This window comes from Numenius arquata, chromosome 23 (genome assembly GCF_964106895.1).
Source record: "Numenius arquata chromosome 23, bNumArq3.hap1.1, whole genome shotgun sequence".
Lineage (NCBI taxonomy): Eukaryota > Metazoa > Chordata > Aves > Charadriiformes > Scolopacidae > Numenius > Numenius arquata.
This window is the reverse complement of record NC_133598.1, coordinates 7,633,523-7,651,642: the sequence shown is the minus strand read 5'-3', so window position 1 is coordinate 7,651,642 and position 18,120 is coordinate 7,633,523. Positions and strand designations below refer to the sequence as shown.

The window sequence follows — 18,120 nt, the reverse complement described above, 5'->3', positions numbered from 1 at the left end:
CCCGGTGCCAAACTCCGGTGCCGGCTTGTGCCCCACCGCAGCCGGTGCCGAAGCTTCCAACGCTTCGGGCCGTGGCCGGTGCCGGTGGCGCGGCGGGGGCGGGCGGGGGGCGGTGCCGGGGGGGCGGTGCCGCGCGGGCCGGGCGGCGGCGGCGGCGGCGGGGGGGCGGCGCAGGCGGCGGCGGCGGCGGCGGCCGGAGGGGGCAGAGCGGCGGCGGAGCCCAGCGCCGAGAGCCGCCGGAGCAGCGGAGCCGCAGCCGCCGCCGCGGCCGCAGGTAGGGCCGGGTGCGGGGCCGCTATCGCCGCCGGGACCGGGCACCGGGCCGGGGCCGCTTTCGCTTTCCGCCGCCGGGCGGGGGGCGGCGGGGCCGGGGGCGGCGGCGGGGGCGGCCGGGGCGCGTCCCCTCCCCTCCCGTCGGTAAATATTTTGATATTTGGGGCGTTTCGTAACGGCCGACGGGGCCGGGCGCGGGGCGGTGCGGGCCGCGGCCTGGCGGGGGGGGGGGGGCGGCCGCGCAGGTGCGGGCAGGGGCGCGGGCAGCGCGCGGGGCCGCCCCCGGGGCCGCGCTCCCCGCGGGGGCGGGCGGACTTTGCGCGGGCCGCGGCGGGGGCGCCGCTCGCCCGGCGGAGCGGGGCCGGTTCCCGCCGCCGCCGCCGCCCCGGACCGGGCCCAGCCTGAGCGGCGGCCGCGGGGGGAGCGCTGGGACGGGCGCTGCGCGCCGGCGGGGGGGGCGGCCCCGGGCCGGCGGGGGGAGTCCGGCGGCGGGCAGCGCCCCGGGCCGGGGCGGCGGGAGCGGGGGTCTCGCTGGGCGGCGGGGGGGGGACGACGCGCCGCTCCGCGCTGGCGGGCAGGGTCGGAGGCGGGTGGAAAATGTTCCCCGGTGCGGGGCGGGAGCGGTGACACCCCGGGGACCGCAGCGCCCGGTGGCCTTTCACCCAGCTCGTGCGCTGGCCGGGGCACGCGGCCGGGTGACTGCGAGCCCGGGGCCACCTGTCCGGGGGGATACGGGAGCTGTCAGGGCGCTGTGCCCAGCGGGTCCTCGCCCTGACGCCGAGCGGCTCCGGGGTGCAGCCCGGGGGCTCCCCGGCTCTTCCGCCGCCCGAAGCGCTGGCGGCAGTGACACCTCCGGTGACACCTCTGAGAGGGGCTGCAGCGCGGAGCGGGGTCCCTGGCTGGCCTGGGCTGTCGGTGAGGCCCGGCGGGAGCCCACGCACCCCGCCGCACGCAGGGCAGCCCTGTGGCAGGGGACAGGGGACAGGCAGTGGCAACGGGCGGTTCATCGGGGTGCATTGGTGAGGGGCGCGGGGCACGGTGCTGCCGTGGTGCAGGGCCGAGTGGCTCGTCCGCGGCCAGGACACGGAGCACAAAGTCCCTGCAGCAATGGTCACCTTGTGGCAGCAGGATGTCCCTGGCCCCGGGGTTGGCTCGCCCCGCCGGCTGCCTGTGGCCAGGCCGTGGCCCCGGTGACACTCATGGCCACAGCTGAAGCTGTGTGAGCCCCGGTAGCCGGTGTCCGTAGAGGCAGTTTGTACCGTGGGGGTGGTCTGGAGAGCCTGTCCCCCACTGCGGGCACCAGGCAGCCAGCCCTGTGCTGTGGAGCTTTGTTCCCCCTTGTCCCTGGGCCCTGACTTCGGGAGGAAGGCCCTGAGCCCGTCGTGGGGAGTGTGGCCCTGCGCTGGCACGGGGGGGCTGGTTGCCGTTGTGGTGCTCTCTTGGTGGTGATTGTGAGCCAAGGTTTGCCATGAGGCTTCAATGTGTTTGCACCAGCATGGTGATCCCGCGCCGGAGGGAGGTTTGCTTGGGGCCCAGCACCGAGCGTGGCTCTGCCCCGTCTCTGTGTCTCCAGTGAGTGGGAGACATTAGGGTGTCGGGGTCACCTGCCTGTGGATGACTGCAGCAAGCCCTGGGTGCTCCTGAAGCCATCGGGATCACAGCCCGACCTGACGTGGCTCCCGGGCCCCCGAGGTGCTGGATGTGAGGATGGAGACCATCTCCTTGAGTTCTGTCACCGTCCCTGGAGAGTGGGGCTTGTCCCCAGGGCTGGGCCGTGCCGCACCGCGTGTGCAGCCACGTGGAGGAGGAGCTCTGGTGCAGGTTGAGAGGTGCCAACAGCCCATGCCCGCGGACATGGGAGAGCCGGGCTGGGAATGGGGCATGCGGAGTGGCAGTCACCCGGTCTGACTTGTGTGGCACCTTGACAGTGTCCTCCCTTGGGGGCTGTTTGCCCCCCAACAGTTGTCACTAGAGCCACCTCGCCAGCTTTGTGCCCCTGCTTGTCCCGAGGCTGAAGCTTTGGGGCAGGACGAGGGACGGTGGCAGCAGCGCTGGGGCCGGGGAGCTGCAGCCGGGGATGCTCAGTGCAGGGTTGCACAGAGCCTCTGGAGGGACCTTCCCCTCCTGCTGCAGGGGAAGTGCTGACTCCAAAGCGACTGTGAGGTCTTCGCCGTGGGGTTTCCCAGCTCTCTCTCGAGTGATAGCAAAACCCAGATACTCGACTTGAGAAAAATCCCTGCTCCTTGTACTCCTGCAGGGCGTGGGTGGTGGGGTGGCTGGCGGTGACTGTGCTGTGCTGAGTACAGTAAAGCGGCCCCGTCAGCTGGGAAATGACTTTCTGGTTTGCAAGGAATTACTGTAACCCAGTCTGGGCTTCACGGCAGCCCTGGGGAGCCGGGGGGGCCCAGGCATGGCAGGACGGTGTGGGGGTTGAGCAGGACCTCCCTGCCATTGGCATCCCCTGGGGACTGCGGACCCTCTGCCCGGCCGCGGGTGCTGCCCTCGGAGCAGCCTCGGCATTGCATGGCTGATGCACCGTGGCGGTGCCGGCACAGGGCTGCGGGTGCAGGGGGACGGGGGCAGGGGCTCGCCAGTCCCCCCCTCGCCAGGATGGGTTGGGGCTCACGCAGGCGGCTCTGGCCTGGGAGGCTGTGCCGACTGCTGGCTCCGGGGCTCCGGCATGCCCCGGGAGAAGTAGCCCGGACAGCTGTAATGTTTCTGTGGCATGCCTTTCCTTTCATGGGGTGTCTATTTTGCAACCCCTAAGTGTTTTGATCCCGGGAGGAAGGGGGCGGGTGTTTACCCTGGCACCGCGTGGCCGGCACAGGGATCCAAGCGGGCTGGGCATGCCCGAGTATTACAGGCAGCAGCAGTTCTAGCAACATCTGCTGGCTGATAAAAGGTAGGCTGCCCCGAGCTGCTTCTCCCGCTGCGTTGGGAAATGTCGAGGGGGAGGCACGCAGGCAAGCACGGCTTCCTGGCCGATAGTGCTGCGCTGACTTGCTGATAAAGCAGAATCCACCCATCTGGCTGCACCAGAGGGGCCGGGAGCACTGGCTGCTCGCAGGCGGGCCCGCTCCTTGCCCTGCACTTCCCCCGGTGCCAGCCCCCGTGTTCTGCCCGGCTGGGGAGCCGTGCGCTGCCGGGCTACTTCTCGCCAGGCTCGGGCGGCCGCCGTGGCGGAGCCCAACCGTAACATGGTCACGACTCGCTCCCTGTTGGGTCTCTGGTGAGTTTTGCAATCTCCATTCTCGCTGCAACTTCATGTCTTCCTGTTGTTATGAGATGCAAACGCTGGTGCAGAGCGCGGCTCTGCCAGGGAGGGAATTGGGGAAAAGGCTGGTGCTGGGGCAGAGCTCGGGGCGCCGGCGCCAATCGGCACGGCCGCGGGGGCACCCTCTGTCTGGCGCTTTGTCCCTCTCGCTCCATGGCTGTCGGCAGAGCTTTTAGCAGAGAGAGAGGCAGCTCTCACTTGTGGCGTATCCAAGCCCTTCGCACCGGCTAAAACAGCTGTAAAATGATCTCTGTCCTATTTGGTGGTGTTAACACGCGGCTCGGGGCTGCAGCTCTGGGTGGCAGAGCTGCCCGGGCCCAGCGCGCTCTGTTTATATCCCCGTCAGTCACCTGAGCCTTTTGGAAAGGCTTCGCTGGGGTGTTCACGGGGCAGGACGGGGCTCTGCTCTGCCCTGGCACCTCCTGGGGTGAGGGAAGGTGAAACCCAGCTCTCTCCCACCCGGACGCGTTCATGTGCTCTGGGGATGGCTGGATGCTGTGTTTAACCCCTGGCCAGGTTTGGCTGAGGTTTACCCGCTCTGAATGAGAATTTTGTTGCAGAAACCATTAGTGTTTGGGGTTTTTATTCCCGTTCTGACTAGTCCCCCTCCTGGTAAGGTTTTACCCCCCTCTCTTCTGCTCCGCTGAGCGAGCATCGCCCCGTGTGGGGCTGCACGTGGCCCAGAGGGGGATGCAGGGGATGCTCCGGGGGGACCCGCCTGCCCGTCCCGCACCATGACTTCTCCTGGTGCCTGAGAGCACAGGGCACAGCGCTGCCTGCGCCTGCTCTGGGGCAGGGATGACGCGTGCTGCTGGGCTGGGTTTCCCAGGCACCGTGCAGCAGCACCAGGCATCCCCCGTTACTGGAGCATCCTCGTGTGCAGCTGGGTGCTTGCAGCCTGCGTTGGGTGTTTGCTCCCGAGGATGAGGGTGTGAGGGTTTGCCCCTCCAACTGGGGCTGCACGGCGGGTCCTGCACGTGCCCTGCACTGTTTCGCAGCCTGGTCGGTGCCTCTTCCCCAGGCAGGGCGGCGGGTGCCCTCGGTGGGCTCACATCCCTCTGCCTGTCCCTGTCCTGCCTCTGCCCCCCAGGTGCCCATGGCGTGAGGCTGGGCTGGTCCCATGGGTCGGGGGAGGCTCCTGCACCGTCTCCCCTGCCCCATGGGGAGCACGAGTGCGGTGTCTCGGTGCCGTGGTGTCTGCGCTGCCAGCGTCTGCCCTGGCCCACCTGGGTCCCGCTCTGCAAATCCATCCTGGCCAGTGCCTGGATTAGTGCCATTGTGTGCGCTCGCCGGAGCGTGGCAGATAAAATGAAATTGTGTCTCCAGACCCCAATCGGGACTAATTCGACGCTGAAATGAGCTTAATCCTCAGGTCCTTCTGACCAGCCTGTCCCTCCTGGGCTGGTGCTGGTCTGAGCAGGGATTAGCAGGGAGCCCGGGGCTGTGCCGGAGGTGGCCTTGGTGCCAGGGGCTGGTGTGGGACCGCGGGGCAGCTGCGGGGTCCCTGGGAGGTGGCTGCTCTGCTGGGCCAGCTTGTTGGAAGGGGCAACACAAGGATGAACCGGCTGGAGGGGAGTGGGGGGGCTTCTCCCTTGTCCCAGATCTGCCCAAAGCTGCCGCCCCATCCCAGGGGGGGTCACTGGGATGCAGTCACCTCCCTGCCCTTCCCCAGGGCCATGTCTGGGGTGATGCCTCTTCCCTCCTGGGATGGCGGACGGGGGCTGGAGCAGGCATCAAGGTGGTGTGTGATTCCCCGGGGGCTGCACCTCCTGCGGGCGGGTGCTTCACCCCCAGCACGGTGTTATGGGGGCTGGGGCAGGTCGTTATTATTGAGGAGGAAAAATACCTTCATCGAGTGCCCCGGCACGTGGTGCCTGCATGTCCCCTCCCCGGGGAGGGCCAGTGCCTGCCCGGAGCCGGGATGCTGGAGGTGGGCAGTGGGATGTGGTGGCTCCGTGCCCACCCCGGGATCCCCCCACTAAGCCCAGGGGGAAGCCCCAAGACCTGGAGGCATTGGAGCCGGGAGCTCCCTGCCGTGCCAGCCCTGCAGCCGGTTAATTTGGCTGCTTGGCCCCAGGGAGCCGGGAGTAATTAAAGGTCTCTCTAATCCTGTCTGTGGGTTTATGGTGGGGATTGGGGTCCCCGCGGCGGGTGTCCCGCAGGACCCACGCTGGACTTGTGCCCGTGGGGGCCGGGTGGGCGCTGGGCTCTGCTGGAGGGGTGTCCTGCCCACCGGTGCCTGCCTCCGGCTCCGGCGCTGGCTGCCTGCAGCCGGTGGGTGGGCAGGCTGCCTGCACCACGCTGCTCGGCCCCCAACCCCCCCGGTGCACAGACAGGCCCCCGTTGTTCCCATGGAGCCGCAGCCTCCGGCCAGCCCGCGCGGGGTCTGGCACAGCCGACTCTTTGTGCCAGGGCTGGGAGGGTGGTCCTGGGCACCCGGTGTCCCAAGGGATGGGAGGACTGGGGCTGGCCTTTGCTGTGGCGAGCTTGGCCAGGGGGCTGGCATTGTGGCCGTGGCCCCCCTGCTGTGCTGTGGGGACCTGGGTCCTGCCGGTGCGGGTCCTACTCCTTGCTTGGTGTTTGAGGGAATTGCTGCGCCAGGGGAGCTCTCGGTGCAGCGGGGTGGGTTTTTCTCTAGGTCCCAACCCCTGGATTCACGGGAATTTGCTGGGATTTTATTGGGTATTTTGGTGGTTTTGCTTTGACGCAGGTTTCTGGGCCTCTGTGGTTGGAAGGGAAAATCTGAAACACGGTGGGGGGGAGGGAAACAAACCTGTTCCCAAGGGTGGCAAGTACCAACGGGCAAATGCCAGGCCTGTGCTGTGAGCTGAGCCGCAGGCAGCCCGGGCCCTGAGACCCCCCCCCAGCACTTGGGGGGCAGCGCCAGCCCCCAGCTGGTGTGTCTCCGCTTGCGTGGGGCTGGCTTCTCTCTGGGCAGCATCAGGTGGTGCGTGGGGTTTCCTTGTTCCTGTAACGGTGCGAGTTCCCCGTTTTTGGCTCCCAAAGTTGCCGGGACGCCCAGATGGGCGTCCCGGCAACTTTGGGAGCCAAAAACGGGAGAATTCGCACCGTTACTTGGGGCTGGCAAGTCATCGGCTGCTGCCACTCTTGTGAGGAGACAAACAAAAGCCATCAAAGCACCGAGCTTCTAGAAGGAGCTCGTCTCCCAGCCCGGAGCTGGAAACCACGGGCAGGCGTGAAATGGGGGGCGAGCGGCCCCGTTCCCAGCGCCGTGACCCTCCCCGCCGGCTTCACCCTGCCCTGGTGCCCACCAGCCCTGAGTCCAGGACGGGTCCTGGCAGCTCCGAGTGGGGCCGGGAGTGGGTCGGGGGCTGTTTGCCAGCACCCCAGTGTTGCTGGTGTGGGCTCTGCCCCAGTGCTGGGGGGGAGGGAGTGGAGCTGGGGGGCACAAGCGAGTCCGTCCTATCTCCCCCCTACTTTGCTCCTGCATCGGTTCCAGGGGTCCCATCTCCAGCTGCCTGTGGGTACCCGGGGGGCTCAGCCCCACTGACCCACTGGGGGTAGAGGCTGTGCCGGACTCCGGCACTGTGTCCAGGGGCAGAGGGAGTGCCAGCCCCGCTCCCTCGGTGGCACCGCGCAGGCAGCCATGGCAGAGGAAGCTGCTGGCAGCCCGGGGCTGGCTGCCCTGCGCAGGCAGCTGACATTTTGGAAGGAAATAGCTGTTCTCCGCTCCTTCCTGTAGCGCGCAGCCTGTGAAACGGCCGCCCCGGGAGCCCGGCTGTGCCGGCAGCGCCTGCCCGGAGCCGTGGCCGGGCTGTCCCGGGGCCGGGACACCGGAGGGGTGCGTGGGGCAGAGCAGAGCCCGACCCCGGGTGAGTGTGGTGGCGGGACGGGGCACGCCGAGCCAGGGCTGTGGTTCCTGTGTCCCAGAGGAGCCGGGAACCGTGCCGAGCCCTTGGGCTCTGATGCGCCACTCCCCCCCCCCCATGCCTGTGTGGGGGGGACCCCCTGGCTGGGACGGCCCTGGCGTTGTGGAGCCCCTGGGGTGGGTGTGGACCCCCCCCATCCCCTCCGGCGGTGGGGCAGGACGTGGTGTGCAGCGGGGCTTGCTGCCAGCGGCGGGCAGGCCACGGGGCGAGGGGGGCCATGCTGGGGGACCCCGCAGTGGGGGCTCAGCCGAGTAGGGCAGGGGGGCTGCCCAGGGGCTCCAGTGGGTCCCCTGGGGTGAGCTGGTGTGGGCAGGGGGGTGGGAAGCTGTGGGCAGGGGGGGTGGGTGTCTGTGTCGGGGGGAGGGAGCCTTTCGAGTGCCGAGTGGCTGCTATCGGCCGCCAGCACTGCCGCTTGACCAGGGACCGGATCCTGCCCTGGAGGGAGCCCGTCTGGGGCTGCCCTTCCTTGGGGGGACAGGGTCCCCTCCCACTGGGGCTGCTGGGGGGCAGAAGCAGCACAGGCTGGGGCAGGACTGGAGCCCCCCAGCAGCACCGGTCACCCGGCGAGCAAGGTCCAGTTCTGCAGCCACCAGCGAGGCTGGCTCTGACCTGGAAGCGATCGCGGCTGCCGGAGGTGCGGAGGAACCACGTGTCCGTGTGTTTACTGCGGCGGGAGGGGGCCGCCGTGGCTGCTGCCACCCCAGCCCAGCGCCGGGCCCCTGCCCGGGGCAGGACACTGCTCCGGAGACCACTGGGCCGGGAAAGTGCCAGGCAAAGGGCAGTGCGGGAGCTGCCATGGTGGGGGGCTGCATGGGGCTGGTGTGTGTGTGTGGGGGGGGTTATGGCCAGAGCCCTTTGCCGTGCCCCGCCCCCCCCCAGGGCTTTGGTGACCCTCGACCCCTGCCTGGCCCTGCAGGGCACGGACTGGGCACGGGGCTGCAGTCAGCAGCTGTGCCAGTGCTGGGGCAGGGGTCTCCTGCCCGCAGGGAGGTCCCCGGGGTGGCTGCGTGCTGTGAGCATCCCGCAGCTGCACGCAGTGAGCATCCTGTGAGCTTCCCACGGCTCTGCATCCTGCAAGCATCCCACGGCTGCATGCAGTGGGCATCCTGCGAGATCCCACAGCTCCGCGGGCACTAGCTCCTGGGTGGGCACTGTCCCTGTTTGGGCTTTGCCGTGCCCGCGGAAGCATTAAATCACAGGATACCAGGTTGGAAGGGACCTCAAGGATCATCTGGTCCAACCTTTCTTGGAAAAAGCGTGGTGGGGATGTGGGAAGGCGCCACTGCCAGACTCACCCCGTGAGGCATTTCCCTCCTTTTGTCTGCCTGTGGACGTGCTTGGCTTGCTCCCGCTTTCCTGCAGCTTGTGACTGTGGACGGGAAGTGCCACTGCGGCCGTGGCCCATCCCCAGTGTGGTGACATTGGGTGCCCTGACCGCCCCCATCCCCAGCAGTGCTGCCAAGCTCCCCCTGCCCATCCTCTTCTCAGCCACTGCCTCTGGTCCTCTGGGTGCCCCTTTTGGGTGGGTTTCACCCATTTTGCAGCCAGTTTGGTGGTGCCTCCCCATTGGGAGTGGGGCTCTTGGATGCAGAAGTGATGACTGCTGGGCATCTCCCCTCCCTCTGCGCCTCTCCTGCCCGCGCTGTCCCCGCGGGGCTGGGGTCCCTCTCCATGGCACTTGTCCTACCTCTGGGAAGCCGCTGCCTGCTCGGCTTTGCAGGCGATAAGTCACCGGTGAGCGCGTTGCTGTGGCTTGTTGAGTTGCTGCTGGTTAACCGAGCTGCGGTAATGGGTGGGTTAGAGCTCGCTGCCAGCAAGTAAATGCAAAGTAGCTTAAACCACTGCAATTATCTGTCTCTTGCAGTAGTTTGAGTGCGTGTGTGGCCGGCGGCTGCAGCATGGCTGACCCATGGCATCGTGTGATGCTGCAGCAGCGCTGCCCGTCCCTGTTGGGTGTGGGAGATGGGGCTGGGGATGGTGCTGGGGGCGGGCGAACACCAGTGGGCTGGAGTGGGGTCTTGTGGCCAGACCCCTCATTTGGCAGGTGGCACTGGTGACTTGTGCTGGGGCCCTCAGGGCAACCTGTGGCCCTTGGGGAGGTTTGTTTGTCAGTCCATGGGCGAGACACGGGAGACAGAAGGGAGGTGCCCGCTGTCGCATTGGTGATGCCTACGGAGGTCGCGTCCAAGCCTGGCACGAGTGATTTTGGGGTGTGCTCATCCCTGCCTTCGGCTGGGACACAGGCTGAGCGAGCCACACTGCCGTTGGCCACTGCCTGCTCCCCTTGTGAAGGCTGATGCGATGCTGTCCCCTCCGCCGGGTGCTCCAGCAGCGATGCTCCCTGGCCGGCACTGGCCAAGTGCAGTATCTGCCGGCTCACCGCAGCAGCAGCCCCAGACTCGTTGCTTGACAACACGCTGGAGTGGAATAGGAAGTGTTTTGTCACCGCAAGATGGGAACAGATCACCATTTTCTCGATAGGCAGGGCAGTGTTTGTTTGTGGTGTGTCTGTGTCGGTGTCCCCACTGCTCCGGGAACTCCGGCCGTTGTGGCACTGGCGTGGCCACGGCCGCTCTCCTGGGCTCTGCCGGGGCAGCGCTTCTCACCAATAGCCCTTATCGAGCCTCTGCAATTTCCAACTGCCGGCGCGTGCGTCCTGCTGTCGGCCATCCCGCCTTCCCTTCCCCTCCTCGCCGGCATTTTTATACCTCCTCGGGCCCCTCCTCGCCAGCAGGACTTCCAACTCGCTGATTTCTGTGGATGTGGAAACGTTCCTCCCTTTTTATAGGGGAAATATTCATTTTTAGCCAACTCACAGTTATTGGTCCTCTTTCTGCACAGTGGGCGAGTGCACGGGGCTCGGGGGCTCTGGCTGTGGCTGCTCAGCTGGGACCCGCCACCACCGTCCCCCGGTGTGTGTCTCTGCCCACGGGATGCCACCAGCTGCTTTTGGAGCCTTTCGGGCCACCGGGTGTTTCTGAGGCTGAGCAAAGCGCTTTGGGGAGGGAGGGAGGGAAGGAGGGGGGAGGCGCAGCCCCTGCGGTCCCCGGCTCCCTCTGCTTGTCACCGGCCAGGGCAGTAACTGGATCCTGTCCCAGTCACCTGCCCTTGGGACGCAGCCCGAGCCCTCGCACCCCTGCCCGGCACCCCCCATGGCATGAAATCCCAGGCGGTTTGGGTGTGAGCATGTGTAAAAGCTATTTATTGCTGCATCCCTGGCTGGGAGGGGCTGCAAGCCCCCCAGGCCCTGCCCCACCATTGGGTCACCCTCAGCCACTCGACCACAGGGTTGTTTCCCCCCACCCTGCACATACAGCTGTGGCTGGGGACATTGGGGCTTTTTATAGGTGCTGTCCCTGGCCGTCCTGTCTCCATGCCTGCCGTAGCTACCCTGTGGGCACCAGGGCCACGTGGGAGCTGGAACCCCCCAAAACTTGCTTTGGGAAGATCCGCGTTCCCTCCGGCGTCTCCTCTGCGGCGCTGGCACACGTGGTGGCCGTGGGACCAGGGACCCACGGGAGGCTGCGGTGCCATGTGTGCCCTCGGGGCCGGGGCTGCTCCTGCCCATCTGCCTGCCGGCACTGCCAGGGTGTGGGCAGGAGCCGGGGTGAGCCGGGGGGGGGCCTCTGCTCTGCGTCACCCTGGATTTCTCGCCAGCCCCCCCTCCCCCCAGCCCCGTTTCCTCATTTGCCTGGCCAGCCATGGCTGCGATCCCGCCGCGCAGCGAGGGGAAATGATTACCATGTGGGGCTGCAGCATGGAGGCACATTCATGGGCTCGGGCCCCACCAGGACTTTTCCTGGAAAAGAGGGGGTGACTCGGAGCCGGGGTCCCCTGTCGCTGCATGCCCATTTGTTCGGCAGCTGGAGGCGGCTCCGGCAGCACCGGAGAACCCAGAGGAACCTGCAAAGGGCTTTGGGAACCCTACGAAGGGCTTGTGGGGGTGGCTAGGGCCGGCGCCCCACCCTGGCACAGCACTGTCTGTGTCGCGGTGCCCTGACAAGCCTGTCTCCCGGCAGGAGGTGAACCATGGCGGTGTGGATCCAGGCGCAGCAGCTCCAGGGCGAAGCCCTGCGCCAGATGCAGGCGCTCTACGGGCAGCACTTTCCCATTGAGGTGCGGCACTACCTGTCGCAGTGGATCGAGAGCCAGGCCTGGTAGGTCAGCGGGGTCCCCCCCCCACCCCGGGGAGGTGCTGGCGTGCTGGTGGGTGCCCCCCCGCTGCCGGGGAGCCCCCCGTGCGGGATCGCCCTGACGCTGCCGCTCTGCTCTGCGCGCGCAGGGACTCCATCGACCTCGACAACCCCCAGGAGAACGTGAAGGCGACGCAGCTGCTGGAGGGGCTGATCCAGGAGCTGCAGAAGAAGGCAGACCACCAAGTGGGGGAGGATGGCTTCCTGCTGAAGATCAAGCTGGGGCACTATGCCACCCAGCTGCAGGTGAGTGGGGGGCCGCAGGCTGGGGCTGCGGGGCCGGGGGGTGTCCCCGTTCCCAGCTGAGGCTGCGCTCTCCCCACAGAACACGTACGACCGGTGCCCGATGGAGCTGGTGCGCTGCATCCGGCACATCCTCTACCATGAGCAGCGGCTGGTGCGGGAGGCAAACAATGTGAGTGGGGGCCACAGGGGGCGAGGGAGCAGGTCCCACAGGGCTGGGGGGGTGTTGGGGGGCTCCAGCATGGGAGCAGGGGGTGCTCTGGGTCCCTGCTGCCCCCAGCACCCAGGGGGTGGGGAGGGTCCCGTTGCCAAGCTGAGCATCCCCCATGCAGAGCCCCTCGCCGGCTGGGTCCCTGGTGGATGCCATGTCCCAGAAGCACCTGCAGATCAACCAGACCTTCGAGGAGCTGCGGCTCATCACGCAGGACTCGGAGAACGAGCTCAAGAAGCTGCAGCAGACGCAGGAGTACTTCATCATCCAGTACCAGGAGAACATGCGCCTCCAAGGTGGGTGGGGGTCCAGGGGGGGTGCAGGGGCCCGGCTGGCAGTGCCATCCCTAACACCGCACCCCCACCACCAGCCCAGTTCTCCCAGCTCTCCCAGCTGGGCCCCCAGGAGCGCCTGTCGCGGGAGACGACGCTGCAGCAGAAGAAGGCGTCGCTGGAGGCCTGGCTGCACCGGGAAGCCCAGACACTACAGCAGTACCGCGTGGTGAGTGCCACCGCCTTGTCCCCCCACCCCGTCCCCCCCATCCCACTGTCCCCGTGCCCCATGACGCCGTCCCCCCCCTCGCAGGACCTGGCCGAGAAGCACCAGAAGACGCTGCAGCTGCTGCGCAAGCAGCAAACCACCATCCTGGATGATGAGCTGATCCAGTGGAAGCGTCGGCAGCAGCTGGCGGGGAACGGGGGGCCCCCCGAGGGCACCCTGGACGTGCTGCAGACCTGGTGGGTCCCAGGGCTGTGGGTGGGAGGGGGTATGAGCCCCGGCGCGGTGCTGAGCCCCGCTCCCCCCCAGGTGCGAGAAGCTGGCGGAGATCATCTGGCAGAACCGGCAGCAGATCCGCCGGGCTGAGCACTTGTGCCAGCAGCTGCCGATCCCGGGCCCGGTGGAGGAGATGCTGTCGGAGCTGAATGGCACCATCACCGACATCATCTCTGCCCTGGTCACCAGGTAGAGGTGGGGGCCTGGCTTGGCTGAGGCACCCGACAGGGGTTGGGGGGGCCCTCGGTTGGGGTTACTCTGCCCGCCTGCCCCTGATCGTCTTTTCCCCCCACAGCACCTTCATCATCGAGAAGCAGCCCCCCCAAGTGCTGAAGACACAGACCAAGTTCGCGGCCACCGTGCGGCTCCTGGTGGGGGGGAAGCTGAATGTGCACATGAACCCCCCCCAGGTGAAGGCCACCATCATCAGTGAGCAGCAAGCCAAGGCGCTGCTGAAGAATGAGAGCACCCGCAAGTAATGCCCGGGGGGCTGGGGTGTGCTGAGGGGGGCTGTGGGGAGCAGGAGCGGGGGGTGTGGGGGGGCTGCACCTCATGGGGGCTCCCAGCCCTTGGTGGTCCCCTGACCCTGTGCCTTCCTGTGGCAGCGAGAGCAGTGGGGAGATCCTCAACAACTGCTGCGTGATGGAGTACCACCAGGCCACCGGCACACTCAGCGCCCACTTCCGCAACATGGTGAGCGCCACCAGCTCCCCCCCCAGCGCTTGCACCCACCTTCCTGTCCTGTCCCCTCCTGTCCCTGCCTGTGCCATGTCCCCTTTGTGGTCACCCCTTGTGTCCCCATCTCTGCTGCATCCCCGTGACTTCACCCCTTGTGTCCCCATCTGTGTTGCGTCTCCCCTGCGTTCACCCTGGTGTGTCCCTCCATCCCCATCTGTCCCCCTGTGCTCACCCCTTGTGTCCCTGCAGTCCCTGAAGCGGATCAAGCGCTCAGACCGCCGCGGGGCTGAGTCAGTGACGGAGGAGAAGTTCACGATCCTCTTCGAGTCCCAGTTCAGTGTTGGTGGCAATGAGCTGGTCTTCCAGGTGAAGGTAAAGCCACCAGCCACATCCCCTCTGCAGGGCCTGGGCGAGCCACGGGCACCGTCCCCATGGGTGTGGAGCCACGGGGTGCCCATGCAGGCCATGGTGGCCCAGGGGTGCCCATGGGTGATGCTCCCAAAGTGCCCCACAGCCCATCCCAGTCTTCCTCCCGGCAGACACTGTCCCTGCCCGTGGTGGTCATTGTGCACGGGAGCCAGGACAACAACGCCACGGCCACTGTGCTCTGGGACAATGCCTTCGCCGAGCCCGTGAGTGCCAGTGCCTGGGGGGCAGGACAGGCCCCTGGGGGGCTGCGGGAGCTGGGCTTGGTCTCCCCGTGGGGAGAGGCAATGGGCAGAGCTCAGTGCTGACCCTGCTCCATGTTCCCCCCCCCCAGGGCCGTGTCCCCTTCGCTGTGCCTGACAAGGTGCAGTGGCCACAGCTTTGCGAGGCGCTCAACATGAAGTTCAAGGCGGAGGTGCAGAGCAGCCGTGGGCTGACCAAGGAGAACTTGGTGTTCCTGGCGCAGAAGCTCTTCAACAGCACCAGCTCCCACCTGGAGGACTACAGCAGCACCACTGTATCCTGGTCCCAGTTCAACCGGGTGAGTGGGATGGGCTCTCTGCTGGGAGAGCTGCACAGCCCCGGGGTCCCACTGTGCTCTGCCCACTGGGGGGGCTGGATGAGGCACTTCCATCCCCAGGAGCTGTTTCTTGCTGGAGGGATGCAAAAACAAGATGGCTGCAGGCTGTAACAGGGTGGGAGGTGTCACCCTCCTCTCTTGGAGGGACACAGGATGCTGTAGGTCCAGCAGATGGGGGTCTGTGTCCTTGGGGGGGCATTGCTGGTGCTCCCCTGGGGCTGTGCCTGGTTGGGCAGCTCTGGTGGCCGTCTCTTGTTCCAGGTCCCCGAGTCTTTGTGCTGTGCCCGGCGCTTATGCTGTTTAACAGCAGCGATGGGGCTGGAGCCAGGAATGCTCATTTTCTGGGGATTTCAACAGGAAAACCTGCCTGGGAGGAATTACACCTTCTGGCAGTGGTTTGACGGGGTCATGGAGGTGCTGAAGAAGCATCTGAAGCCACACTGGAACGACGGGTAAGAGCCGCCCTGCCCCGTGCCACCCGGCCCCGAGCCCCCGGCCCTGACCCCCCCCCCCCTCTGCCTAGGGCCATCCTGGGCTTCGTCAACAAGCAGCAGGCGCATGACCTGCTCATCAACAAGCCCGACGGGACCTTCCTCCTGCGCTTCAGTGACTCGGAGATCGGCGGCATCACCATCGCGTGGAAGTTTGACTCCTGTGAGTGTGTCCCAGGAGCTGGCAGCCCCCAGCCCCAGCCTGGGACTCAGCCGTCCCCTGCCCACGGGGCCGGTGCTGCTGCTCCGGCATTGCCTGTCTCGGTTGGGCACCGTCACTGCTGCGGCCACGGGAGCATTCCTCGGGAAAGGGGGGAGCGCGAGAGCCTGCGGGAAGGCCTCGGCTGCCCCACGCTGCTGTTGCTGCTGGCGTTGGCAAGGAGGGACCGGGTGAAACCGTCTGACCCACAACCACCGGGTCTGACTCGTGGCTGCATGAAACGTGGTGCCTCCTGCTGCGACGGGTTTGCACGGGTTGCCCGGCCCCGTGCAGCAAGTCTGCTCGTTACTGCATCGTAACTGCTCGTGAGAGCATCCTTCGGAGGAGGGACTGCAAATCCCCACGGAGCACCCCACGGCTGGGGGGGACCTGCCCCCCGCATGTCCGGATGAGCCCAGACCTGCCTGGCGTTGCCTGTGCCTCCCGGCCGATCCTGTTTTCTGGCAACCTGCGTTTTGCCCTTAATCGTTGCCAGGGGAGGGATGCAGCGAGGGAAACGCAGTTGTCTGTTTGTCATGATCTTGCCGCCCGTGTCCAGAGCGGGGACGAGAGCCACCACCAGCTCTGGGCATCACCCCTGTCCTCGCTCTTGTCTTCCAGCCGAGAGAATGTTCTGGAACCTGATGCCTTTCACCACCAGGGACTTCTCCATCCGCTCCCTGGCCGACCGCCTCGGGGACCTCAGTTACCTCATCTACGTGTTCCCTGACCGGCCCAAGGATGAGGTCTTCTCCAAGTACTACACGCCGGTTCTCTGTGAGTCCACGCCAGGTAGCGCTGCCCTTCACCCCGTGCGTGTCCCTCTCCTTCCTGCATCCCACTGGGCTGGAGCCAGGGCTCAGGGTGCCCCGGGGCTGTGTCCAGCCCCACGGGGGCTCTGCAGCTTGCCGTGCTGGACCCCAGCCCCGCCACAGGCTTGTGGCCCACGCCAGCAGCTCGGTGCCTTAGCACTGCCTTCTTTCCTCTAGCTAAAGCCGTGGATGGATACGTGAAGCCACAGATCAAGCAAGTGGTGCCAGAGTAAGTCTGACCTGAGCGCAGACCCTGGGTGGTCCCATGGGTCACCCCCGGCTGGCTGGGGCAGGCAGCAGTCCAGGGCTTCTGCTGTTCTCAGGCTCTGGCACCACATTGGTGCTGAGCTGGTCCTGGGGACCAAGGAGCACGGGCCCGTGGCCGAGGCAGGGCTGTGTGTTTCATGGGAAGGCAGATACCCCCCGTGGCTTTGCTGCCACCCAGGGGCTGGGACTGGGGACCCCACAGGTTGTGGTTCTTTGTGGGTGTGGGGTTGGGGGTCCCCTGCCTGCACCCCCCCAGCCTCAGGAGATGCCAGTCGGAGGTGATGGGAATTCCCAGAGCACAATGTCACCCGGGGGAGAGCCCATCTCGCCCCAGGCCGGTGCTCACCAGCCCCCTCATCCCCACAGGTTTGTCAGTGCATCAGGCGATTCTGCCCCTGGAGGGGCCACCTACATGGACCAGGCTCCCTCGCCCGCCGTCTGCTCCCAGCCCCATTACAACATGTATGCCCAGAAGTAGGTATCACATCCCCTGGCCCCCTCCCGCCATGGCCGGTGCCCCCCTCACCCCCTGCCTCCCACAGCCCCGACACCGTGCTGGACACCGAGGGTGACTTCGACCTGGATGACACCATTGACGTGGCGCGGCACGTGGAGGAGCTGCTGCGGCGCCCCATGGACAGTCAGTGGATCCCCCATGCTCAGTCGTGATGGGCGGGCGCCCGGCCCCCCGCCCCCGGCGCTGCGGGGACTGTGCTGTGTTCGTGTCTCTGTGCCGGGGAGGGGGCGGCAGGTGGGCCCTGCCCCAGAGATTTGCTCTGTGCTGCCCCAAAACGCAGGCTGGCGTCCGGCTCTTTGGTGTTTATGCCCTTGTATAAACGGCAGCGGATTTGTCGCATGGTTTTCCTGTATGTTCCTTTTAAGAGGCCCAGCTTCGGCTTTCCGCTTCTGCAAGCACCGGCCCCGCAGCCACCCCCCTCTCCGCCGAGGGGCTGCTCGGGGTGGGGGCCGGGTGTCCGGCCTCGGGTTTGCTTTCGCAGTCGTCACTAAGAATGTACGTGTCGCCTTCTTGTTCTACCCCGCGGCTCCATTCCCTGGGGGTGCGTGGGCACACCGGGCTCTGGCGTGGGGTGCTGGGGGGGGTCAGCTGGGGCTCCCCCCCAGCCCCTGCTGGCGCTCTGCTCCCCAGCAGTGGGGGTCTGTCTTGGACTTCATCTCCTCCTCTGGCCCCCCAAGGATGCGGGAGCCTCTTCGGCTCCCAGCCTCGGCATCCCGCTCCGGAGCCGGTGCAGCGTGAGGGAGGCAGGGCGCGAGGGCACCCAGCGAGGGTGGCTGGGCAGTGCGGGCGGTTTGGGGGGAGCAGAGCCCTCTGCACCCCCCAGCTTCTCCCCTTGCCTTGGCCAAGAAGCTCTGGGGTCCTGGCCATGTTATTTTTCTACCACAGAGTAAATAAAGCACGGAATATTTTTGTAACACAAAAGCTCTGGGTTTCACGTGTGTCTTGGGGAGGGGGCAGGTCCCTGCCCTGGTAAGCAGGGAGGTTGGGGGGGGGGGGGGGGAGAGGAGACCCTCAGGCCTGGGGCTGCAGGGGACACGGGTGACCCTGTGCTCCCCAATCTCTGGATGATGTACAGCGGGCGAGCGGTGCCCCAGGCCCCAGCACAGGGTTGGGGTCCACGTCCCCATGTCCCCTCCCCAGTGCAGGGGGTGAGCAGGGAGCCGGGGGGATGCTCGGGCAGCGACCGGAGGGCCCGGGGGCGCTGGCGCGGGGGACCAGGGGCTGGGGGGGGCGGTTCTGGGAGCGTTTACCCGGGGACAGACCAATGGCACTATTTTTTTAAAAGAAGGTGC

At 66.9% G+C, this 18,120-nt stretch overlaps 1 protein-coding gene across 4 annotated transcripts; it reads left to right on the top strand.

The window, feature by feature from the left end:
* The first annotated feature begins 170 nt into the window (after window positions 1–170).
* On the top strand, window positions 171–17,746 carry LOC141474646 (signal transducer and activator of transcription 5B). 4 transcript variants are annotated; one of them, XM_074162643.1, is made up of 19 exons: window positions 171–274; window positions 11,457–11,594; window positions 11,720–11,876; window positions 11,956–12,045; window positions 12,206–12,380; window positions 12,455–12,585; window positions 12,670–12,821; window positions 12,892–13,047; window positions 13,154–13,333; window positions 13,464–13,551; window positions 13,786–13,908; window positions 14,076–14,168; window positions 14,297–14,503; window positions 14,900–14,994; window positions 15,066–15,196; window positions 15,854–16,024; window positions 16,222–16,273; window positions 16,678–16,785; window positions 16,854–17,745. In XM_074162643.1, exons 2-19 carry the CDS (start codon window positions 11,467–11,469, stop codon window positions 16,978–16,980), a joined length of 2,364 nt encoding a protein of 787 aa, XP_074018744.1. In that variant the 5' UTR covers window positions 171–274; window positions 11,457–11,466; the 3' UTR covers window positions 16,981–17,745. The 4 variants fall into 4 exon arrangements, with proteins under 4 accessions (XP_074018744.1, XP_074018745.1, XP_074018746.1 ...); XM_074162644.1 differs by having other exon boundaries at window positions 186–274; window positions 15,854–16,009; window positions 16,854–17,746; XM_074162645.1 differs by lacking the exons at window positions 171–274; window positions 11,956–12,045 and having other exon boundaries at window positions 11,467–11,594; window positions 15,854–16,009; window positions 16,854–17,746.
* The last annotated feature ends 374 nt before the right edge of the window (window positions 17,747–18,120 follow it).

What these genes read in the sequence shown, in the direction of transcription:
- LOC141474646 (XM_074162643.1), top strand. Translation starts at nt 11,467, where the DNA reads ATGGCGGTGTGGATCCAGGCGCAGCAGCTCCAGGGCGAAGCCCTGCGC. An exon ending in TGGATCGAGAGCCAGGCCTG is followed by an intron (nt 11,595 to 11,719) that starts GTAGGTCAGCGG and finishes CTGCGCGCGCAG; the next exon opens with GGACTCCATCGACCTCGACA. An exon ending in TACAACATGTATGCCCAGAA is followed by an intron (nt 16,786 to 16,853) that starts GTAGGTATCACA and finishes TGCCTCCCACAG; the next exon opens with CCCCGACACCGTGCTGGACA.